The following is a 26495-nucleotide window of genomic DNA, read 5'->3' as shown; positions in this document are numbered from 1 at the left end:
GCTGGTGGAAACCAAACACAGTAGACATTTTATTTACTGTGTTTTACCAAAGAAAGAAGCTGGTCTGATCTGTCAGGGACTGATAAGATACGATACGTATTATGTTTCCTTACTGTATGAAAAGGCCCAATGTGATCAGACAAGACAATCACTGAAATACCCCTGTAGATTTATATTTTAAGTTTTGTGGCCTAGATCATACTGAAGTTTAGACACACAAATGGAGTCATTCACAGCAACCCCCCTCCCATAAGGAACTGAATCTAAAAGAGAATTTCCCAGTTCCTCTTTTACATAGTGTGTGTGTGTGTGTGTGTGTGTGTGTGTGTGTGTGTGTGTGTGTGTGTGTGTGTGTGTGTGTGTGTGTGTGTGTGTGTGATGATGATGGTCAAGACTGAAGCTGACTAACAGTAGAAATGTTAAACCAAATTATAGGCCTGATTGTTGTGTTTGAATGTTATCTGCCTATTTCCTGTAAGGTTTTTGCATTGTGAGAAACACACATTTTATGTATTGAGCCATTCATTCAAACACAGAATTGAAAGTGTGTTCTTGTCTTTCACAAAATGGGATGAGCACAATGAAGCCTGTTTAGGTTTCATCTTAGCTGTTCGAAGGCCTAGTAATCTGACGCCTTATGTAGTATGTAGTAGACCTGTATGTGGATGTACTCTGTAAAGCAAGGTACAGGGGAACATAAATTACACTATATCATACTCGTCAAACTAACTATAGTGCTGTCCATGAGGCTGAAGGACCGACCTCTTACTGAGATGTCCACCGATCTCCACCTAATAGTTTTAAACAGATCTGGGAAACCTGAATGATTTCTGACAAAGCAGCATATTTTTGTGTTAGAGAAAAATATATATATTCAAAAAAATATATTAAAAAAGAGAGTCGTTGTGTGCTCTGAAAATAGCTGTGGTGAAAATAGCGTGCTGTGCCTGCTGTAACGCACATAGTGTATTAATACGAAATGTCATCAGTTTTGCTCAGACAGCTGTGATTAACATGGGCCCATGGACAGGCTGTGTGGTTTCAGCAGCCACACAAGTGGTAGAGAAGGATGCAGGGGACTCAAATTATAACCCCATGCAAGCAAGGCAAACTGAAAAGCCACGTAAACCAAAATCCAACAAAGTACACCAACATCAAATGCAGAGGTCTACCAAATTAAGATTGTTATACTGCAACCAGTAAGTCAAACTGATTGTTTGCCTTTGTTAATGTTGATTATTAAACAAAGAACGCATTGTATTTGGTGCTACGTAGCACATCAAAACATTATCAGATAAGGTTATAACAATTCACAGAAAATCCAACATAGTCTTTGATAGAGATAAAGGAGAGGAAAAACAATAGAATACATGGACATCTATAATAAAAACAAATTTGACTACAGGGTTTTTGGTTGTATGTTATATTAAGCTTTGAACAACCAAGGGAATATAATAATCCTTCCCGAAATTATTTTCAGTGTGATTTGAATCTTACTATCTACAGTATTTCAAGTACCTGGTCATTATCAGACTGATGCACTCTTCCGCTGTCCAAAATCTACAAAAGCCTGTCAGTGGAGGCTTGGCTTGTGTCCTCACTTCTCTTCAAGTTAAAACAGAGATGTTGTGTCAGGGAGAGATACCTGAGACAGATAGGGCTGGTTTCCCAGACACTGCCTAGTCTTGGATAAAAAAGCATTCTCATACTGTGTCCTGTAAGCCAGACCATAGGGTCAGGGTAGTCAGGGTAAGAGGGTAATCTGAGTCTAGTAGCAGAGCTACTGTACACTGTACCCATTGTGAGGAAGAATATTTTGGTGAGAAAAACACATTTGGTCAGAAAATATTATATTTACGATTTCTCAAGAATCCCCCCACCAACACTACTATTGTCACAGGAGGTGTTTTATCTCCTCTCCCTTAATCTCCACAGCTGTTGCAGGATTGCAAAAAGGAAGTGGCATGATTTTATCTGTCCAGCTAATCTACACACAGATAAAACAGTTGTTTGGATAGAAATGCAGCAGAATTCATTGATGTATGTGAGTCATTATTTCATTGATATGGCTACAACTCAAGCTACTGGTTTGTTTTTTAATTGACATATGTACACCACTACGTTTATTTGAAGGGATAGCATAGTATAGGGAATAACAGGGGTACAAGTGCCGAACCTTGCTGAACACCAAATCCAATGTACACACTGATACTGGTCTGAGAAGTAGGAATTAAACCAGTTTAAAATGTGAAATGACAATGTTTAGTTATCTGGCATTGAAACATGGTAAACAGGTTTAATATTAGATTTGTAATATTCATCTAGATTTCCATAGTGTATGCAAGGTATATGAATATGAATACCTGCACTTTAGCCACAAAAGAAACAACATTTTTTTTAAATTTGGTTGGCGAAATTTGGTCACAATGAGATACAAAGATGCTACCCACTGACAGATGATGCTATGCTAAAAGACTTGACGGTTGAGACAGGCCTTGAAATGATTGGCTGGTTTGGGAGGCGACGCAATTGAGCCTTAATAAATGTGAGATGTTAGAATTTCCCCCTGACAAATCACCAATGACCAGGAACCTCCACCAGACACACTGAGATACACCCACAAAGATATACAGAAGTCAAAATATCAGGTTCCCTTTTCATTTTCAGTCATTGAGTAGGGCTAATTTATTTGATTTTATTAGACAAAATTTGAGTCCCAGAGAGTAGCTTGACTTACAAGTGGATAAAGTTGTGTAGGCAGAGGGAGACATTTTGGGTTTCGTTTGGTGAGAGGAAATTTGGTAAACGTTGTGCAATGGTGCGGGAAAAGATTTGAAAGAGTGTGAGAAACAATTGAAGCTAAGTGCCTGAAGTAGGTCGGTTCAAGAAGAAGCCTTCATGTTGCATCCGTACAGAATGGAGGGGTACCTCATCTCGCCTGGTCCTGTAAGTACACAATGTGTCAAACAATTTGTGTTAATTCAGTTATAGGCCCAAGTATATACAGGTATGTGGTTATTTGTTGAGTTTATGTACTTGTTTATATACCACAGGATATACTTATACAGAAAATGCATCTCAAGCATTGTAAGCTCACTGAAATCAAGTTTGAATTTCACATTAACGTTACATTTTTTAAAGTTATGATAATGAATTAAAATATGTTAATAGATTACTGTAACGTCATTAATTTTCAAACTCTTAAACTGGTACACAATGTTGGTACTTTTGTGGTCTACATACTGTCAAAAGAACAATATTTCTAACATAATAGTTTATACATATAACAATATGTTTTGTTTCACAAAAATCCATTTTGTAAGGTTATGACCGACCAAGAAAAAAAAAACAGCAAAAGTATTGTAGTAAATGTCAATGAAGTTTAAAAAGCTCAAAATGTTGTTCAACAATGTCATTATCAACAAACATTATCAAGGGAAGAAAGAAAATTTGTATATAGGTGTTGAGTGTCAGTTCCTTGGAAACAATAGTAAAACATTATGTGAAGTTTTGTTATGATTTCAGTTGAGGATATTATTTTTGTTTTAACAGCCATCAGAAGACATGTACGAACCCGACATCTATAGACAACAGATGTCAGAATATTCATATCCCTATGTCATTGATGCAGAGAGTCAAGGAGGTGAGCTTTAAAACACTACAACATTTTTCCTAGTATTAATACCTCTTGTATTATCTATTGATAATCTTCATAACTATGATACAATGATATACTTTTTTAAATTCATTTCCCTTTCTCTGATGAACTTACCATCACATAATTGTAGATTAAATAAACAATCTGAATATCACTTATACGGAAGTGAAAAGTGCCGGCCCAACTAGATATGTGTTTGACCAGGCCTGAGGAAATCACACACAGTAGCTATATTAAAGACAATACTCTACATAAAAGGTATCAAGACACTGCAGCTGGAGCCAAGCATGTTGCCCCCATGGAGTACAGGAAACAGATGCCATTTCTGTCAGGCACTCAACCTACAGTCGTAGAACAACTTTCCCCCCCTGGGGTTTATTGAAATGGAGAGGTTCAGTTGTATTTTCTCCTGTAATCAACTGATCCTACTGCCAAGAATAAACTGGTATTTACTAGTACGAGCTGTAGAATTATATAGGCTTTGCTCCAGTTAACGAACTAAATTATTACAAAATAATAATGGCAAGTCTCTGGTGCAGTGTCAGGACCGAACACAACAGATCACTAAAACATGTGTACATGCGGAACGTTTTAACACATTTGTGACATTCGGGCTAAAAAGAAAGAAAAAGACAACTGCCAAAGCAAAGATGTGTGAACAGGAAACTGCCTAAAATATTTTGCTGAACACTTTTTAAACAAATAGCATACATTGTGTATTTGGAATCTGCATTCAAATAGGTTTTCTCTATTCTATGCCATCTGAACATTGCCATATAGTGTACACTTCCTTCAGACCTACCTCTTACTCTATGAACAATTAAAATGTTTCTCTCTGCTCAGATCACTGGGACTATCACACCACTCATCATGCCCATCCTCTGGACTTTGACAACCTCCCAGGGGGCCACTTCACTGAGCTCCAGAGTGTCCAGCAACTACATCTACCCAGTATGGCTCGTTACAGCGATGTTGACACTCTCTCTCTGGACCCTGGCCTTGGGGGACACAACCATGCCCTACCCCCACCGGTGAGCTCACCCCCCTGACCCTCTTTTCCTCTAAAACAGACAGAGCGTTGGAGTTGGTCATTCTTTTAAAGCAGATGTAGTGTACATGACTAATAGAGAATGTTCTGAATGTTCAGGACTAAAGCAAGTAGCATCATTTATTTACATGTCCCCTCTAGTGCAATAGCAATGCTTCAGAAAGGTTTAATAACAGGTATACATAAAATCAACCATCTGGCTTCAGATAAAGATATGACTATGAAAAGTGCATCTGGGCTACTGTTTGTTACTGGTGAGCTGTGTTGCGTGGAGGATGTAGGGTGCGCCTACACACAGATGGTTTGACACTGTGGCCTTTTCCTAACTGGGGCCTGCTGGTGTTGCTACAGAACTATAATCTGCCAACTCACTAACGGCCGATGAACAAATAATATATATTTTTAAACAGAAGTGGCCTCCCCAACATTATGTCACACACACACACACACACACACACACACACACACACACACACACACACACACACACACACACACACACACACACACACACACACACACACACACACACACACACACACACACACACACACACACACACACACACACAAATCATTGTCAGTCTTCTTAGTGTAAAATCTTAAATTGTAACATTGTAAATATTACACTTTAAACAGAGAGCATTAATTAATGAGTGTGGATGAGAATATCCTTAAAGATGCCTTTTCTATTTGTGAATGGAACTGACATACTGCCTCAGAGTAGAAACAGTCGTTTTTTAGAACTGTGTGCTGAATGCTTGGACAGGATTTTGCACGGCCAAACATTCAAACTGCTGTAACAGCAACCACACATCACACCTCATGCAGCGGGGAGGTGCCCTATAATCTTTGCCACCGCTGGGCTAACTTGAGGTGATTATATCGTCAAGAAACAGGTCAAGGTTGCTCTTAAAAACATGGCGAAGGTTTAAACTGAGAATCATGTAAATAAAACTTTGAGTTACAAGTTGTAATTATGGGTAGTCAGACAAATGTGACAATACCTCTAAGATACAACTGGTCTCCTGACTTGAAACAGTCAAATGCAGCAAGCTAGCAGCGACATGCTAAGATAATCAGAGCAAGCTAGTTAGCTAAGCATTTATCAACCTTGGCTACTCATGTTGAAGGAAAAAATATAACTACTATAGCTAATTAGGTGTCAAATATACAAGTAAGTCAGGTAACATTTGCTTTATTGAAATATTAAGTTGAATAAGCTATATGACAAAAAACAACAGGGATGGATAGTTATGCTACTCCAGGGGCATCAATATAAAATGCTAAGCTAAACAGAACGAGTTGGCTAGCAGATAGCTATATTTTACTAATGTTGAGTCAAAGAATAGTGCTAGCTAGCTAGGTCTCAAATATGCCAGTAAATGTTAGTTTGGGTGAAGATAACCATAGGATTTAGAAAAGGGCAATTCCACGACTCATGATTTTTCACTTAAAATGTATGCCAAACAAAACTGATTTATTTTAAAGTTTAACAAACCATACAGTGCACAAGGACTCTATGCACAAGGGCTACATTTAACAAAAACACATTTACTGGAAGACCTGTACAGATTCAAAGTTTGGTAACAGAATTTCTGTAAAATCTCCCTCAGTTTTTTGTGTCCACGTTTTCCAAAAACTCAGAATTAAGAATTCAGAATTAGGATTCAACAATGTCTGCGGAAAGAATGGGGTGTCAGCTATGGCACGACACCTTGACTTTGAAAAAATCTATTTTGGTTATGGAACTACAAGTGAAGTGGATTTACACCGGGTAATTGAATTGCGGTAACAAAGTTTCATCATGGGTACCTGATCTGTACTACATAGAAATGCTTAATTATGGATATGAATGTCATTCTCTTCATGGGGATCTGTTCTAAATAGGTACAGAAAGGTATACATATGCAATATCCAAATATCCATATTTGGGGATTATTCTACACAACAGCTATTATTTTAATGAGCTCTGCCCCCAAACGAGACCAAATTTGCTTGGTCCGAACTGGACCAAATCTGAACCTGTCATAGATGTCTATGTTTCATAATTTTGGACATCAAAGTACACCACCAAAGAGCTCAGTAGAGTACAATACAGCAGAGCACAGAACAGAACAGTAGAGTAGAGTTCAGTACAGTACAATACAGTTCAGTACCGTAGAGTACAATAGAGTAGAGTTTAGTATAGTACAGTAGAGTACAATCGAGTAAAGTAAAGTAGAGCATAGTTCAGTATAGTACAATACAGTACAGTATAGTGTACTGTACTGTACAGTACAGTACAGTAAGGTACTGTACTATACTATACTTTTCTTTACTGTACTGAACTCTACTCTACTTTTATTTGGGGATAGTACTGTATAGTACTGTGATCTCCAAACTTGTGAACCCAACTGTGGTTTGTAAATACTGTGATTTCCCATTGTAGCCAATTAAATTGCAGAAATCCCATTACCGATATTTGGGAAGTTCTATTACTAATTTGGTAACAGAATTTAGAGTTTTTATCACATAATAATTTATGAACAAAATTGATATCAGTAAAAGCACTATAATAATTGATAGGTGTACATGTTATTTCTGTGAACTTTCATTATCCTCCCTCCTCATGAAGGAGAGAAATGAGAAAATATCTTCAAGATATGTGGGGTTTTGGTAACAGAATTTCAAAGCACAAGGCAATGTTCTTAAACTTATAGAAGGCAGAAACATATAAATATGAAAGTGTTGATATTAGTTGGCAGGGGTCTTTACTTCAAAATTATTTTTTAATTGGAAAATGGAAAATGGTTGAAAAATGTATATCTGTCTTAATTTCTCCTATGAACTTCACATGTTGTTGTTCATGGGTCCTTTTACATGGAAATGACCATATGTCCATGGTTGCCTTTAGGGCACCAAAGTGATCTTAACCCAAATTAACATTACTGCCCCCGGGGAAGAATTTAAACAGTTTATTCCAGTCTGCTTAAAGTCTACCCTTAGGGCACCAAGTGATCTTGACCCAAACTACCATTTCTGCCCCCAGGGTAGCATAAACAGTCTGTTCCATTTTTTGTTTAACTACACTTTTAATAAAACAGATATTAACTGACCTACTAGCATATTTGAGACCTAACTTGCAAGCTATTTTTATTTTATAATTCAACATTAGAAGGCAGTAGGTCTCTGCTCAGCTAAGCTACATTTAGCTTAGCATTTTACTTTTTTCCCCCCAGAAGTTTATATAGCTTATTCAACTAAATACTTTGATAAAGTAAATGGGATTTACATGTATATTCAAGATCTAGCTAGCTGTATTCTATGACTCAACATTCTATTTATAAATTCAACATGAGTAGCTAAGAGGTTGCTAAATGCTTAGCTAGCTTTATTGCTCTAATTAGCTTAGCATAAGGTTGCTAGTTTTCAACATTTTACTCTTTGCTTCAAGTCAGGAGACCAGTTGTATCTTAGAGATACTGTCACATTTGTTTGACTACTGTAACACAAACATGATTTTAAAACATTACAACTTGTAACTCAAAGTTATTTACAAGATTCAGAGTTCGAAACCAATCGGATTTGTTCTGCAACACAGGTGGCTGGAATGGAGTGTTTGATACCATTCCATTTATTCTGCCATTACTATGTGCCAGTCCTCCCTATTTAAGGTGCTACCAGCCACCTGTGGTGGGGAAAGTTGATTGGGGGAGTAAAAACGGTTGCCGTCATTAATAACACTTGCGCCTCACTGTGTATATAACATGATCAGCATGGTATCTAATTTGTTTAGTTGTAATTTCTCAGTGAATACTGCTCCAAAAATAATGTATTGTAATTGTAATGATGGTTTTGTATTGTAATGACTACATGGTTATTGTTGTTTGTGGTGTCCAAGGTGCCATATTACCCTCGTGCCATGGGCTACTTGCACACCTCTCCTCAGACGATGAGGAGCTCAGACGACGAGGAGCCAGGAGGCCGCAGCCCTCCACTAGAAGTGTCTGATGAGGAGTGTCTGAGGGACCACATCGCCCACGTAACAAGGGGAGAATTGGGTCAGGAATTAATTCATGAATGCATACCTAATATCTCACATATTTTTTATTTGTGAGGTCACAATAATCCTACTCCATGTAGGTCATAGTTAGGGAACATCCTCAACTGATTCATTGCATGTTTAACCATTTTGTACTTTTATCAACATTAATATAGGCAACAAGAAGAAGATCCGTCTGTACCAGTTCCTGCTGGATCTGCTGAGGAATGGGGAAATGAAGGACAGTATCTGGTGGGTGGACAGGGACAAGGGCACCTTCCAGTTCTCCTCGAAACACAAGGAGGCACTGGCACATCGGTGGGGCGTACAGAAGGGCAACCGCAAGAAAATGACCTACCAGAAGATGGCACGGGCTCTTCGCAACTACGGCAAGACAGGCGAGGTCAAAAAGGTCAAGAAGAAGCTGACTTATCAGTTCAGTGGTGAAGTGCTAGGGGGGAGGTCTCACTTGGAGAGGAGGCCATATTCCCATTTGTAGAGGGAGAAACATAGTGGAAGTCCTGAAGAAGGGTAGAGTGAGAGTGAGAGAGAGAGAGAGAGAGAGAGAGAGAGAGAGAGAGAGATAGTTAACTGTATATAGTATGCAAGATGGTTATCAATGTAATAATTATTGTTTGTGTTCAAATCAACAATAACTGTTTTTGCTGCTCTTGTAAAAAGCATTTATGTGAACGTCAAAGCCAGTGACTTAATGGAATCTGACAATTAGCACATTTTGACTCAATGATTGCACACACACATCTGGACCTTTTACATTCCATTAGCACTTAGAAATAGGGCTGTTTTAAATGATACTGTCAATCATTATCACCAGAATGCTTACAGGAGTGGTAATACAGATGACCACTAGAAGTCCTCAGAGATCTCCTTTCTTCTACGCACTGTTGGACTCACTGACCATTGTGCACATTTGACATCAATTAGACTTGGATGCAACGTTAACAAACAAAAAGACTGATAAAGAACTCTTTAGCATTAATGACATTGATTTGATACTCGGAAATGCACTGACTTTGGATAAGCAATTGTGCCGGGGCGCCGCTCGAGAGGTCAATTCAAAGATGAAGCACAGACCCTTGCCTCCTCTGAGCGAAGGTGCAATCTATTCCTAGCCTAAGAATACCAACACAGGGATATTTCTCCCATGCTCTCAATCATAGACCCCTGTTTGAACTGTATGAAAGTGTCTATGACCAGTTGTTTTTCCGTACTCTGTGTGCTCTCTGTATAACGCATGCTGGCATGTTTGGATGTTGGCATGACTCAGTTACATATCTGCATGTGACGAACTCGAAAGCATTTCTATTTCTCACATGTCATGTGGTGTTAGTCGACTCATCCTCGCATTGTTCCAGCACATCACAGACTGGCTTTAGCAAATCCTCTGGGAATCACAGCCATCTACGCAGAACCCCAGTGGCCGAGCCAGATAATATATAGACATGTGGGCAGCCATGGAGACTACTGGGCCCGCTGGCAGCAGACAAGGACACCCCGTCCCCCACCATCCACCCACCCCCAGCCCAGTTATGTGGCAGCTGAAGCCTGTAGGTGTAAATAATTCTGGGTGCTGACACAGCTCTATGATGGGAGCACAGGGCACAGTCTGCAGTGAAAAGTGACACAAAGTGAGGTATCCAGGGAGGACACCATCAAGAGACGGATAATAGTTTTAAGTGTATTTTCCCTACAGTTCCTCTGGGATAAATCAATTAATAAATACAACTGAAAAGGAGACATAAACGACAGGGATATAGTTAGAATAATTCAATTGAATAATGCAAAATCATAGAAACAGTGAGGATTGATTTCAATGAACCCTCCGCCATTTATTACTGACTGAGCAATAAAACAAGGTTGAAAATGAAAGCATATACAGTACCAGTCATAAGTTTGGATACACATACTCATTCAAGGGTTTTTCTTTATTTCTGCTACTTTCTACATTATAGAAACTATGAAAAGTTATATTGTATATCAAAATAGATTTTAGATTTTAAGATTCTTCAAAGTAGCCACCCTTTTCCTAAATGACAGCTTTCAACACTCTTGGCATTCTCTCAGCCAGCTTAACCTGGAACGCTTTTCCAATAGTCTTGAAGGAGTTCCCACATATGCTGAGCACTTGTTGGCTGCTTTTTCTTCACTCTGCGGTCTAACTCATCCCAAACCATCTCAATTGGGTTGAGGTCGGGTGATTGTGGAGGCCAGGTCATCTGATGCAGCACTCCATCACTCTCCTTCTTGATCAAATAGCCCTTACACAGCCTGGTGTGTGTGGGTCATTGTCCTGTTAAAAATAAATGATAGTCCCACGAAGCATAAACAAGATGGGATGGCGTATCGCTGCAGAATACTGTGGTAGCCATGCTGGTTAAGTGTGCCTTGAATTCTAAATAAATCACTGACAGTGGCACCAGCAAAGCTCTCCCACACCATCACACCTCCTCCTCCATGCTTCACTGTGGGAACCACACATGCAGAGATCAACCGTTCACCTACTCTGTGTCTTATAAAGAAAACCCTGTGTCTTATAAATATTTTTTTTTCAAAGGACACATTTCCACCAGTCTAATGTTTATTGCTCGTGTTTCTTGGCCCAAGCAAGTATCTTCTTATTGGTGTCCTTAAGTAGTTGTTTCTTTGCAGCAATTCGACCATGAAGGCCTGATTCACGCAGTCTTTGCTGAACAGTTGATGTTTAGATGTGTCTGTTACTTGAACTCTGCAGCCCAAATGAATGCTTCACAATCTGAGGTGCGGTTAACTCTAATGAACTTATCCTCTGCAGCAGAGGTAACTCTGGGTCTTCCTTACCTGTGGCGGTCCTCATGAGAGCCAGTTTCATCATAGCGCTTAATTGTTTTTACGACTGCACTTGAATAAACTTTCAAAGTTCTTGAAATTTTCCGAATTGACTGACCTTCATGTCTTAAAGTAATGATGGACAGTTGTTTCTCTTTACATATTTGAGCTGTTCTTGCTGTAATATGGACTTGGTCTCTTACCAAATAGGGCTATCTTCCGTATACCACCCCTACCTTGTCACAACACAACTGATTCTCAATTAAGAAGGAAAGAAATTCCACTATTTAACTTTTAAAAAGGCACACCTGTTCATTTAAGTACATTCCAGGTGACTACCTCATGAAGCTGGTTGAGAGAATGCCAAGAGTGTGCAAAGCTGTCATCAAGGCAAATGTTGGCTACTTTGAAAAATCTCAAATATATTTGTACTTTTTTGGTTACTACATGATTCCATATGTGTTATTTAATAGTTTTGATGTCTTCACTATTATTCTACAATGTTGAAAATAGATAGTACAAATAAAGAAAAATCCTGGAATGATTAGGTGTGTCCAAACATTTGACTTTTACTGTATTGTTTTTAGGAAGTATTAGGTAGTTTGCAATAATAGCTGGGACAATTCAGAAAACTGGGCAGACAAGGCCAAGGTAAAACACAAAAAGAAAAGTCCTAAAATGATCAGGATGCAATGTTAAGGATCAGGGTCAGACATGCTTTATTATCCCAAAATACTCCACTAAGGTGTGGTTGCTCAACCGCCTCCACAGTTAACACTCCATAATACTTTACTCCAGTCAGTCTGTTAGTCTGTCATGTCCTCGCTATGCCACCAAGCCGAGGCTTCGGACAGCCATGGAAGGATTCCTGGAAGTCCTGGTTCACCAGGGGAAGCAGTCACATTCCTGCCAACAGATAAAAGGATTACTCTAGCCTCCTGTCTGCTGTTTTCTGAAGCAGCTACTACTTTTTTCAAGGCCAGGCTGCGGCACAAATCTAGAAAGAGCAGGAGACGTTGCTGGACTCAGGTTCTAAATTTAACCTCCCACTCCCTCCCTCCCTCGCCTCGCCTGTCATGCAGCTGCGGTGTCGGGAGAAGGGATGGTTGAAATATGGTCTGCAGGAGGTCAGAGAGGTCTGGGGTTGTGTGAGTGTGGGGTGGAAGGATAGGGAGGGATGAGGGGATGCACGTCTATTATCTCATTGCCGGACAGAAAGGGGATTGGGTCTAGACATCATGACAAAAGAGGGTGGGTTGGTACTGTTGTGAAGAGGGGTTGCTCAGGAACCCCACTATTAAACGCAAGGGGTGAGCTAGGAAGGAGTGTGTAAGTTATTGTTGGTTACTTTCTGGAAGAAACGTTCAATCAGGATGCCAGAGCCGGTCAAAAAAACAGGTAAGTGTGCTTGATCAGATTCCATCTTGTTTAACTGCAGCATCTCCAGCTGCTATCTAAAGACGTCACTGGATTTTTTTTTTAACCTCCTCTCCCTTTTCCCTCTATAATAACAAATCCGCTCCAACCTGTGGGACTGGTGGGACTTTTGATCACTGAACATCTCATGTCATAGATTCTTGTCTTCACAGTTTCATTTCAGAGAGGTGACATTTGAATGTTGTTGCTGTTACAAGGGTGAACTTTACCAATGCCTGCCTCTTCAGCTTCATATTAGCTATGCATGTCTTCTGTGCAGTTTTCCTCTCTATTTGATCCATTGAAACTGTAAAGGGAGTGTACAGTGCATTCAAAAAGTATTCCGTCCCCTTGACTATTTCCACATTTTGTTATGTTACAGACTTATTCTAAAATTGATTAAATAGTTTTTTCCCCCTCATCAATCTTCACACAATACCACATAATTACAAAGCAAAAACAGATTTTTAGAAGTATTTTCAAATGTATAAAAAATACAAAACTTCAATATTACAGTTACACAAGTATTCAGATCTTTCACTCAGTACTTTCTTGAAGCACCTTTGAAGCATCTCTCTGTGCTTTGCTCCGTTCATCTTTCCCTCGATCCTGACTAGTCTCCCAGTCCCTGCCACTGAAAAACATCCCCACAGTATGATGCTGCCACCACCATGCTTCACCGTAGGGGTAGTGACAGGTTTCCAGCAGACGTGATGCTTGGCATTCAGGCCAAAGAGTTCAATCTTGGTTCCATCAGAACAGGTTCCATCTCTTGGTCTTAGAGTCCTTAGGTGCCGTTTGGCAAACTTCAAGCGGGCTGTCATATGCCTTTTACTGAGGAATGGCTTCTGTCTGGCTACTCTGCCATAAAGGCCTGATTGGTGGAGTGCTACAGAGATGGTTGTCCTTCTGGAAGGTTCTCCCAGCTCCGCAGAGGAACACCTCCCTGACCAAGGCCCTTCTCCTCTGATTGCTCAGCTCTAGGAAGAATCTTGGTGGTTCCAAACTTCTTCCATTTAAAAATTATGGAGGCTACTGTTTTCTTGGGGACCTTAAATATTGCAGAAATGGTTTGGTACCCGTCCCTAGATCTGTGCCTCGACACATTCCTGCCTTGGAGCTCTACGGACAAGGTATGTGCCTTTCCAAATCATGTCCAATCAATTTAATTTACCACAGGTGGACTCTAATCAAGTTTTTAGAAACATCTCAAGGATGATCAATGGAAACAGGATACACCTGAGCCCAATTTCGAGTCTCATGGCAAAGGGTATTAATACTTATGTAAATAAGGCATTTCTGTTTTTAATTAATTGAATCCATTTTAGAATAGGGCTGTTATGTAAAACAATGTGGAAAAATGGAAGGGGTCTGTATACTTTCCGAATGCAATGTACTGGTGGTTACTTCCAAGCCTTTTTAGAAATAGAGAAGTAACACCCCCTCTTCCTGTGTGAGAAAAGTAACGCTGTCTCCATACTGTGTTTCTTTGACCACACCCTCCTCCATCCTCCAGCCCTTCGGAAAAGGGTCCATGTGCTAAGCAATGCATGTCTTTCAATGTTTTAAAACACATACAGTAGAGGCCAACCCAGTTTTGGTTACAAAGCAGAGCAACAGTAGGATTAACATAAAAGTACAGACCAGTTATATACTCACCCCCATGAACTCATGAAGACAGTTGTCCAACCATCATCTCACATTGCAGTGTTTATGCATCACCTTATAAACAAGCCTTTTTCCCCTGTAAAATGTTCTCACAGAATTCTAATTTTCGGAATAATGCACATATGTGCTGTGGCAGGAGTTGTGTAAACAGAGCTACTACATAAACATGGCTAGATTATATTGAATCCAGCCCACTGTCATTTTATTCTGGATCATTATGGAGCCTATTGTTACCAAATTAGTCTGCATGGGCTTTGCATATTTACAATCCCCTACATATGGGACAGTGAAGCTAAAACTTAAATTGGCTCTATACTCCAGCATTTTGGATTTGAGATCAAGTGTTTTATACGAAGCGACAGTACACGAAGCGACAGTTATTTTAGGGTATTTATAATAAAGCCGGAGAAGAAGGCAGATTGTCACGCCCTGGCCTTAGTTATCTTTGTTTTCTTTATTATTTTGGTTAGGTCAGGGTGTGACATGGGGGATTTATGTGTTTTGCCTTGTCAGGGGGTTTTGTATGTTTATGGGGCTGTTTCCTTTCTAAGACGTTTTGTATGTTTATGGGGCTGTTTCCTGTCTCTGTAAATTGCATGTCTATGGTTGCCTAGATTGGTTCTCAATTAGAGGCTATCTATCGTTGTCTCTGATTGGGATCCATATTTAGGCAGCCATATTCTTTGGGTATTTTGTGGGTGATTGTTTCCTGTGTCAGTGTTTGTGCCACTTGGTTAGTTCACTTTATTATTTTGTATATGTGTTCATGTTCAGTTTTTCTTATTAAAAACCGTGGACAACTACCACGCTGCATATTGGTCCGATCCTTGTTTCACCTCTTCAGAGGAAGAGGAGGAAATCTGCCACGACACAGATGTTTTACATGTCCCCAATCGATTGTGGGTTTTTGTTCATTTATTTGCGGTTTTTTGTAACGTATTTCCTTACTTATTTTGTACATAATGTTGGCACTACTGTCTCTTATGACCAAAAATAACTTCTGGACATCAGGACTGTGATTACTCACCACGGACAGGCAGAATACTTTTTTTCCTTTAACGAGTCTGACGAACCCGACGCGAACGATATACTGTTTCTCGGGAACAGGCCCAGATGCCTGTGATTTGCATGAAGAGGAGGCAGAGAAAAAGGGGACAAAGGGCGGGCTGCCTTCTGATAATTGGTAGGCAATTGAATAAACCCCCACTTCCTTCCATTCTGCTAGCAAACGTGCAATCTTTGGAGAATAAAATAGATGACCTACACTCAAGATTACACTACCAACGGGACATTCAGAACTGTAATATCCTTCATGGAGTCATGGCTGAACGATGACACTATCAACATAAAGCTGGCTGGTTATACGCTATACCAGCTGGATAGAACAGTGGCGTCTGGTAAGACAAGGGGCGGCAGGCTATGTAAACTCAGCAAAAAAAGAAACATCCTCTCACTGTCAACTGCGTTTATTTTCAGAAAACTTAACATGTGTAAGTATTTGTATGAACATAACAAGATTCAACAACTGAGACATAAACTGAACAAGTTCCACAGACATGTGACTAGCAGAAATGTAATAATATGTCCCTGAACAAAGGGGAGGGGGGGTCAAAATCAAAAGTAACAGTCAGTATCTGGTGTGGCCACCAGCTGCATTAAGTACTGCCGTGCATCTCCTCCTCATGGACTGCACCAGATTTGCCAGTTCTTGCTGTGAGATGTTACCCCACTCTTCCACCAAGGACCTGCAAGTTCCCGGACATTCCTGGGGGGAATGGCCCTAACCCTCACCCTCCGATCTAACAGGTCCCAGGCATGCTCAATGGGATTGAGATCAGGGCTCTTCGCTGGCCATGGCAGAACACTGACATTCCTGTCTTGCAAGAAATCAAGCACAGAACGAGTAGTATGGCTGGTGGCATTGACAAGCTGGAGGGTCATGTCAGGATGAGCCTGCAGGAAGGGTACCACATGAGGGAGGAGGATGTCTTCCCTGTAATGCACAGCGTTGAGATTGCCTGTAATGACAACAAGCTCAGGCCGATGATGCTGTGACACACCGCCCCAGACCATGACGAACCCTCCACCTCCAAATCGATCCCGCTCCAGAGTACAGGCCTCGGTGTAAAGCTCATTCCTTCGACGATAAACGTGAATCCGACCATCACTCCTGGTGAGAGAGAACCCCTACTCATCAGTGAAGATCACCTTTTGCCAGTCCTGTCTGGTCCAGCGTCTGTGGGTTTGTGCAGATATAGGCGACACTGTTGCCGGTGATGTTTGGTGAGGACCTGCCTTTACAACAGGCATACAAGCCCTCAGTCCAGCCTCTCTCAGCCTGTTGCAGACAGTCTGAGCAGTGATGGAGGGATTGTGCATTCCTGGTGTAAACTCGGGCAGTTGTTGTTGCCATCCTGTACCTGTCCCGCAGGTGTGATGTTCAGATGTACCGATCCTGTGCAGGTGTTGTTACACGTGGTCTGCCATTGCGAGGACGATCAGCTGTCTGTCCTGTCTCCCTGTAGCACTGTCTTAGGCATGTCACAATACGGACATTGCAATTTATTGCCCTGACCACATCTGCAGTACTCATGCCTTCTTGCAGCATACCTAAGGCACGTTCACGCAGATGAGCAGGGACCCTGAGCATCTTTCTTTTGGTGTTTTTCTGAGTCAGTAGAAAGGCCTCTTTAGTTTTCATAATTATGACCTTAATTGCCTACCGTCTATAAGCTGGTGTCTTAACAACCATTCAACATGTGCATGTTCGTTAATTGTTTATGGTTCATTAAACAAGCATGGGAAACAGTGTTTAAACCCTTTACAACGAAGATCTGTGAAGTTATTTGGATTTTAACGAGTTATCTTTGAAAGACAGGGTCCTGAGTTTTTTGCTGAGTTTATTTTTGTAAATAACAGCTGGTGCACGATATCTAAGGAAGTCTTGAGCTATTGCTCGCCTGTGGTAGAGTATCTCATGATAAGCTGTAGACCACATTATCTACCAAGAGAGTTCATCTGTATTTTTCGTAGCTGTTTACATACCACCACAGTCAGAGGCTGGCACTAAGACCAAAATTGAATGAGCTGTATTCTGCCATAAGCAAACAAGAAAACTCTCACCCAGAGGCGGTGCTCCTAGTAGCCGGGGACTTTAATGCAGGGAAACTTAAATCTGTTTTACCAAATTTCTATCAGCATGTTAAATGTGCAACCAGAGGGAAAAAAACCCCACCTTTACTCCACACACAGAGACGCATACAAAGCTCTCCCTCACCCTCCATTTGGCAAATCTGACCATAATTCTATCCTCCTAATTCCTGCTTACAAGCAAAACATTTAAGCAGGACGCAACAGTGACTAGATCAATAAGAAAGTTTTCAGATGAAGCAGATGCTAAACTACAGGACTGTTTTTCTAGTACAGACTGGAATATGTTCCGGGATTCCTCCGATGGCATTGTGGAGTACACCAAATCAGTCATTGGCTCCATCAATAAGAGCATCAATGACGTCGTCCCCACAGTGACCGTACGTACATACCCCAAACAGAAGCCATGGATTATAGCCAACATCCGCCCTGAGCTAAAGGCTAGAGCTGCTGCTTTCAAGGAGCGGGACTCTAACCCGGAAGCTTATAAGAAATCCCGTAATGCCCATTCTCATCGACGGGGTTGCAGTGAAGCAGGTTGAGAGCTTCAAGTTCCTTGGTGTCCACATCACCAACAAACTAACATGGTCCAAGCACACCAAGACAGTCGTGAAGAGGGCACGACATAACCTATTCCCCCTCAGGAGACTGAAAAGATTTGGCATGGGTCCTCAAAAGTTCTACAGCTGCACCATCGAGAGCATCCTGACCAGTTGCATCACTGCCTGGTATGGCAACTGCTCGGCCTCAGACCGCAAGGCAAAAGAGAGGGTAGTGAGAACGGCCCAGTACATCACTGGGGCCAAGCTTCCTGCCATCCAGGACCTCTATACCAGGCGGTGTCAGAGGAAGGCCCTAAAAATTGTCATAGACTCCAGCCACCCTAGTCAAAGACTGTTCTCTCTGCTACCGCACGGCAAGTGGTACCAGAGCTCAAAGTCTAGGTCCAAGAGGCTTCTAAACAGCTTCTACCCCTAAGCCATAAAACTCCTGAACAGCTAATCAAATGGCTACCTGGACTATTTGCATTGCCCCCCAACTCTTTTACACCGCTGCTACTCTCTGTTGTTATCATCTATGAATAATCACTTTAATAACTCTACCCATATGTACATATTCAACTAACCTGTGCCCCAGCACATTGACTCTGTGCTGGTACCCCCCTGCATATAGTCTCACTATTGTTATTTTACTACTGCTCTTTGTTACTTTTATTTCTTATTCTTATCCGTATTTTTTTTGTTAACTGCATTGTTGGTTAGGGGCTCGTAAATAAGCATTTCACTGTAAGATTAGGTATGACGCTACAAGCTTGGCACACCTGTATTTGGGGGGTTTCTCCCATTCTTCTCTGCAGATCCTCTCAAACTCTGTCAGGTTAGATGGGGAGTGTCACTTCACAGCTATTTTGAGGTCGCTCCAGAGATGTTCGACATATTGTATTCGTGCATGTGACTAACATTTGATTTGATTTGTAGTTTTATACTGTATTATATATATATACAGTATACAGATATGATCTGTTTCACCATTTATGTCACGCCCTGACCATAGTTATCTTTGTTTTCTTTATTATTTTGGTTAGGTCAGGGTGTGACAAGGGTGGTTTGTTTAGTTGTAGTATTGTCTAGGAGTTTTTGTATGTCTAGGGTTTTTCCTAGTCTAGGTGTTTATATGTCATTGGTTGCCTAGATTGGTACTCAATCAGAAGCGGATGTTTATCGTTGTCTCTGATTGGGGACCATATTTAAGTCGGCATATTCCTTGGGTATTTTCTGGGTTGTTTTTGCCTGTTTAGTTGCCTGTTCTGCACGAGCCATATAGCTTCACGTTTTTTTAATAGTTTTGTTCAGTGTTCTCTCTTTCATTAAAGAGTTATTTAAGCTTACCATGCTGCGCCTTGGTCTTCTCGTTATGATGACCGTGACAGTTTAGAAATTTAACCTCTTTATCTAGTCCACCCATTTGAAGGTGTCATAAATATTTGGAACAATTCACTTGATTACGAATAATAATTGCTGAATTATGAATAGTGATGAGTGAGAAAGTTACAGAGGCATAAATATCATACCCCCTCAAACAATGTGTAAGGGTTAGCATGTTTTGGGGGCATGATCTTTGTGCATCTGTAACTTTCTCACTCATCATTATTTACGATTCATTCATGATTATCCATGATCATTGTAGCATCCACATTAATGTAGAAGTGGTCAGAAACATATTTGAATCGTATTTACAATAAAAGTGACTCCAAAATGTAACAATTCATTTTTTACCATACATTGCTATTGGGCACAACATAATCTGAAACACAACGAAAGCAAACTGCAAATGCATCCAATAAATTTGTACAGTCACAAGCTTGATGTAGTCATTGCGTGCTACGAATATGGAAGCAAATACTAAACTTTTGACAAAATGTTATACACTGCAAGTGATTTTGTACAAATACTTATGACACCTTCAAATGGGGGGACTAGGTACATAAAGTAAGTTGATTTCTAAACGGTAAAACATGTGTGTATGAAAATACCCCAAAATAAAAGGTGACATTCTGTACTGTCGCCTCATATAAAACATTTTATCTCAAAGTTTTAGCTTCACTGTCCAAATAAATACATAGGGGAGTGTATTTAAGCGTAAGTTCTACATTCAGAGTGCATCATCTCATGCGCCACTGAGTTCATGTGTAAACATCACTCATCATGTGCCGATGATCCAGAAATGCCTTACAGGATACCAACCCGACAAATTACTTTCCACTTTTTTGGGTCACATGGAATGCATTGCCATTCACTGTGGAAAGAGCAACTCAACAGATCAGATGACAATGCAGTCTCCTCCCAGAATCAGTTACTCAGATACAGTATGTCGCAAAGATATCTAGTGTTCAGGATCTCCCAAAGTCATTTAGTATTAGCATCAAGACCCTGCTATCAACAGATAATTATTCTGTAAATCAGATTTTTATTGAAGTATCTTTTAAATGAAGAATGAGTCTCTCTACTGATACAAAGATGCTTTGCACTGCAAAGTGGTTTTGAATTCCCCAACTGATGAAGAAATCATTTGTGGTGAACTATTTGGACTGAAATAAAACAAGAACCAGAAGATACAGGTGAACTATATAAGTTCATTGGGTAAACACTTCCTGGTCCTAATGCTAGCTAGCTGCTTTGCTTTCTTGCTATTTTTCCTTTTCTTTTTACAATAACTGTTGTTAGTTCAAATTATGTTTCAACCCTCATATTATATTTTTTCTGATTTACTTTACTTTATATGGAGGAATTGGAGTGAAATGTAATATAAATAGGCCCAATAAATACACTGTTAAGGTTAAGGAGGAGATACCAGTCATCACTAGCCAGAAAAAAGAAGCACACTTGGAAGCCCAGCAAAGGTGTAACATTCTTTCTATGCTCGCTTCACAACTAAAATAGTCTCACTAATCCCTCTACTGTGCTACCTGTGTCAATGTCACTGGGGTCGCCTGCTGAGTGCATTTATTAGTGGGGACATATGAATTCTGTATTTAAACCCATAGGGTCATCTTGCTCTATGTGAAGGTCATTTCATTCGAGATGTAATGAGCTGATTGGAAACCATTCTCTGTTTAGAGGGTAATAAAACACCTGATACGACTTACAGAGAGGAGAAATGTATTAGACAATCAAAACCTCTCATTGACAACACATTGGATAGCTCTGATATTAACCCACTGCAATGCAGAGATGATTGCAATGATAAAATCAGCATTTTCAGCATTTATCAATTTCAATAGATTCATTCAACTGAATTCAAGACTGTGGTACAATTAAGGCTTTATGCACTGCATTCGGAAAGTATTCAGACCCCTTGACTTTTTCCACATTTTGATACTTTACAGGCCTATTCAAAATGTATTTCATTCCCCCCCCCCTCATCAATCTACACACAATATCCCATCATGACAAAGCAACAGTTTTTTGGGGGGGGGGGGGGCAAATGTATTTTAAAAACCAATGGGAATATCACATTTACATAAGTATTCAGATCCATTACTCAGTACCTTGTTGAAGCACCTTTGGCAGCGATTACAGCCTCCAGTCTTCTTGGGTATGACACTACAAGCTTGGCAGACCTGTATTTGGGGAGTTTCTCCCATTCTTCTCTGCAGATCCTCTCAGCTATTTTGAGGTCGCTCCAGAGATGTTCGATTGGGTTCAAATCCGGGCTCTGGCTGGGCCACTCAAGGACATTCAGAGACTTGTCCTGAAGCCACTCCTGCGTTTTCTTAGCTGTGTGCTTAGGGCTGTTTTCCTGTTCGAAGGTTAACCTTTGCCCCAGTCAGAGGTCGTGAGCACTCTGGAGCAGGTTTTCATCAAGGATCTCTCTGTACTTTACTCCGTTCATCTTTACCTTAATCCTGATGAGTCTCCCAGTCCCTGCTACTGAAAAACATCCACACAGCATGAATCCACCACCATGCTTCACCGTAGGGACAATGCCAGGTTTCCGCCAGATGTGATGCTTGGAATTCAGGCCAAAGAGTTCAATCTTGGTTTCATCAGACTAGAGAATCTTGTTTCTCATGGTCTTAGAGTCATTTAGGTGCCTTTTGGAAAACTCCAAGCAGGCTGTCATGTGTCTTTTACTGAGGAGTGGCTTCCGTCTGGCCACTCTACCATAGAAGGCCTGATTGGTGGATTGTTGCAGAGATGGTTGTCCTTCTGGAAGGTTCTCCCATCTCCACAGAGGAACTCTGGAGCTCTGTCAGTGACCTTCGGGTTGTTGGTCACCCGATGGTCCCGATAGGGGTTGCAAACTTCTTCCATTTAAGATTGATGCAGGCCACTGTGTTCTTGGGGACCTTCAATGCTGCTGAAATGTTTTGGTTCCCTTCCCCAGATCTGTGCCTCGACACAATCCTGTCTCGGAGCTCTACGGACAATTCCTTCGACCTCATGGCTTGATTTTAGCTATGACATACACGGTCAACTGTGGGACCTTACATAGACAGGTGTGTGTGTCTTTCCAATTCATGTCCAATCAATTGAATTTGCCACAGGTGGACTCCAATCAAGTTTTAGAAGCATCTCAAGGATGATCAATTTCGAGTCTCATAGCCAAGGGTCTGAATCCTACAATTTGTTTTATACATTTGCAAACATTTCTAAAAACCTGTTTTCGCTTCGTCATTATGGGGTATTGTGTGTAGATTGATGAGGGAAAAAAATATTGAATACATTTTAGAATAAGGCTGTAATGTAACAAAATGTGGAAAAAGGAAAGTGGTCACAATACTTTCTGAGTGCACTGTATAACCTTATTTGTCATTTGTCTGAAGAGCTTCCTTTTGATAATGGAACTGCTATGGTGTATCATCATAGTGCACTTCAAAGGTTTTACATCACAATTTACTGCAAAAATCCATGACAAACTGGGCATCTTAAACTGAATTCTTTCATTCTGACCGATCCCTCCCTCTCGAGTCTCAACATTTGCCAAGAAACCAAAGACTCAGGTGGCAGAGGAAGGGGCAACAGGGAAGCCTGATGCGAAGGTGAGAAGGCAGAGCAACACAAAGGATCTTGCCTCTGGCGACAAGTATGTGATCAAGGCAGATGGAAACAAGCACTTACCATCCAAGCAGTCACCAAGGAGGACGGCACTGCCTATGCAGTGATTGCCGGAGGGTCAAAAGTCAAGTTTGACCTTAAGGTGAAAGAGAAAGAAGTCATGGAGGAAGTCAAATTGGAAGTAAAGGAGGAAGTGAAGGAGAAGGAAGGTGGGAGTCTGTTAGGATGTAGACCTTTTTCCAGAGCCATACTCACCTATGAGCACAGTGTGAGGAGCACTGAGCACAGAGGCCACCAAACACCATAAACATGTGTTTTGAACACTGAGCACTGTTTGTTGCACTGCTGGTTGTTATCACCTCAATCACAGTCTGTTTTAGACAATTACTCAGTATGTTTCATTTCATCAAGCACAGAGCACAGTGTGTACTGTAACATTACCTTCATAGTTGACCACACAGCAACCCTTTCAGCCTGGCAGTAGGAGCTGTGTGTGGTTTGATAAAATGCATGGGGTCAGAGAGAGAGAGTGGCTGTGGAGAGCTCAGACTTGGAGCAGTTCCAGCCTGTCCAGGGCTGCTGTGATTCACATAAAACCCTCCCTGATGACCTTCACCCTGGCCTGGCACAAACATATTGTTTCCTCATGAGTAACCACAGCAGCAAGTGCTCAGGATAGATAGTCACAAGAGGCATCTGACAGGAGATAACACAGTGCTCATGGAAACTTGATCCGTTCAAAGTTGATAAATGGAAATATTTGCAAGATAAGCGTAGACAAATGTGTAAAATAGGGACCTTGTAGCAGTGGTAAGGGCAGAAATGTTGCAAGAGGCAGGCAGGTTCAGGTGCAGAAGTTATGCTTTTATTTATGTCAATGGTGATCCAGACATTCAATTGCCAATATTGACAAAGTAATCCAAAATAGATATTTCCAAATTTCTCATAACACTTATAATGAAAAAGAAAATGCCTTGAGGCAGGCAAATATGTCTACTCCAGACTCAGGTTAGGGTATAATAGACTCACATCAGCCTCCTAACAATTACTGAAACTGCCCCCCAAAAAATAGAATAAACAAACAGGCGATTATATTCTCTTAGCTCCCCCTGGGACATACCTCTGTCAAAATGATAGTTCACCCATAACTGGTCATGTAAAATGCATATTCATTAATTAGCCTACAGTGTGGAATAATAGTCTAAAGCAGACATAATAATCATCAGGAAGAGGTGAGATCAGGTGGAACCATTCTAGCCAATGAGAGGGAAGATACTTGTATGAACAACAGGCCATAGAGATATACTGTATATCTGTGCCATTATAGCGTCTGTGACCATCTGGGCAGCGCCATTGAGGCTGTCTCCATTTTAAAGTAAACTATTTTCTTCTTCTTTATTGGCTGATTGCTCCCAATTCTTAGGAATCCCCATCTAGTTGACCAATTTAAAATGGTGGAACCCTCAATGGCAATGTCCATGTTAAAACGGGTTATATTTACATTTACATTTACATTTACATTTAAGTCATTTAGCAGACGCTCTTATCCAGAGCGACTTACAAATTGGTGAATTCACCTTCTGACATCCAGTGGAACAGCCACTTTACAATAGTGCATCTAAGTCATTAAGGAAGGATTACTTATCCTATCCTAGGTATTCCTTGAAGAGGTGGGGTTTCAGGTGTCTCCGGAAGGTGGTGATTGACTCCGCTGTCCTGGCGTCGTGAGGGAGTTTGTTCCACCATTGGGGGGCCAGAGCAGCGAACAGTTTTGACTGGGCTGAGCGGGAACTGTACTTCCTCAATGGTAGGGAGGCGAGCAGGCCAGAGGAGGATGAACGCAGTGCCCTTGCTTGGGTGTAGGGCCTGATCAGAGCCTGGAGGTACTGCGGTGCCGTTCCCCTCACAGCTATAGGCAAGCACCATGGTCTTGTAGCGGATGCTTCAACTGGAAGCCAGTGGAGAGAGCGGAGGAGCGGGGTGACGTGAGAGAACTTGGGAAGGTTGAACACCAGACGGGCTGCGGCGTTCTGGATGAGTTGTAGGGGTTTAATGGCACAGGCAGGGAGCCCAGCCAACAGCGAGTTGCAGTAATCCAGACGGGAGATGACAAGTGCCTGGATTAGGACCTGCGCCGCTTCCTGGGTGAGGCAGGGTCGTACTCTGCGGATGTTGTAGAGCATGAACCTACAGGAACGGGCCACCGCCATGATGTTGGTTGAGAACGACAGGGTGTTGTCCAGGATCACGCCAAGGTTCTTAGCGCTCTGGGAGGAGGACACAATGGAGTTGTCAACCGTGATGGCGAGATCATGGAACGGGCAGTCCTTCCCCGGGAGGAAGAGCAGCTCCGTCTTGCCGAGGTTCAGCTTGAGGTGGTGATCCGTCATCCACACTGATATGTCTGCCAGACATGCAGAGATGCGGTCGCCACCTGGTCATCAGAAGGGGGAAAGGAGAAGATTAATTGTGTGTCGTCTGCATAGCAATGATAGGAGAGACCATGTGATGTTATGACAGAGCCAAGTGACTTGGTGTATAGCGAGAATAGGAGAGGGCCTAGAACAGAGCCCTGGGGGACACCAGTGGTGAGAGCGCGTGGCGAGGAGACAGATTCTCGCCACGCCACCTGGTAGGAGCGACCTGTCAGGTAGGACGCAATCCAAGCGTGATGAGTCATCTATCTATCTCTATGACAACAGGCACAGCTGATATAAAGTTGTTTTTTTCAAAGTTGCCGAAATGCAACGTGCATTCACTCATATTAGTGCATTCGTAATGCATTCATAACAACCTAACCATTACGGAAATTCTATTCAATCAAATAAGCCTCACGTAGCAAATGAGCAATTCCATTTTTTGTTAACCAAATTCAACACTCTCTCATTGACTACTGCACATTTGAAACAGATGGGGAGCCCCATGGACAAACAGCTAACAAACACTTTTTATGGAAATAAAATGATCTCTTGCCTTGTGAGTCTTGAAAAAGTCCATATGCTCTATAAACATTGTGCCCACTCAGAGGTGAAGAAATAGTCAATGAAATGCAACAACATATCGTAGGCATACCAAACATTAATCAAAATGTGTGCAATGTTGCAAAAAATGGCAAGGGAATGAAATTTTGTAATGCTAGCAATTACTG

General features: G+C 41.2%; 2 protein-coding genes across 2 annotated transcripts in view; both read left to right on the top strand.

The window, feature by feature from the left end:
- The first annotated feature begins 397 nt into the window (after positions 1-397).
- Positions 398-10624, top strand: LOC135558127 (transcription factor PU.1-like). The gene is made up of 5 exons (XM_064991869.1): positions 398-2946; positions 3553-3643; positions 4502-4689; positions 8589-8748; positions 8906-10624. The coding sequence occupies exons 1-5, from the start codon at positions 2899-2901 to the stop codon at positions 9226-9228; spliced, it is 810 nt and encodes a 269-aa protein (XP_064847941.1). The 5' UTR covers positions 398-2898; the 3' UTR covers positions 9229-10624.
- A 1578-nt stretch (positions 10625-12202) lies between these two features.
- Positions 12203-26495, top strand: part of LOC135558139 (myosin-binding protein C, cardiac-type-like) — a 44107-nt gene continuing 29814 nt past the window's right edge. The window contains 1 exon segment of the mRNA XM_064991877.1: positions 12203-12953. Coding sequence (XP_064847949.1) covers positions 12929-12953 — 25 coding nt within the window. The 5' untranslated portion in view covers positions 12203-12928.

The sequence above is a fragment of the Oncorhynchus masou genome, chromosome 2, assembly GCF_036934945.1.
Source record: "Oncorhynchus masou masou isolate Uvic2021 chromosome 2, UVic_Omas_1.1, whole genome shotgun sequence".
NCBI lineage: Eukaryota > Metazoa > Chordata > Actinopteri > Salmoniformes > Salmonidae > Oncorhynchus > Oncorhynchus masou.
Note: the sequence above shows the minus strand (reverse complement) of the source record. Positions and strands in the feature narration are given on the sequence as shown.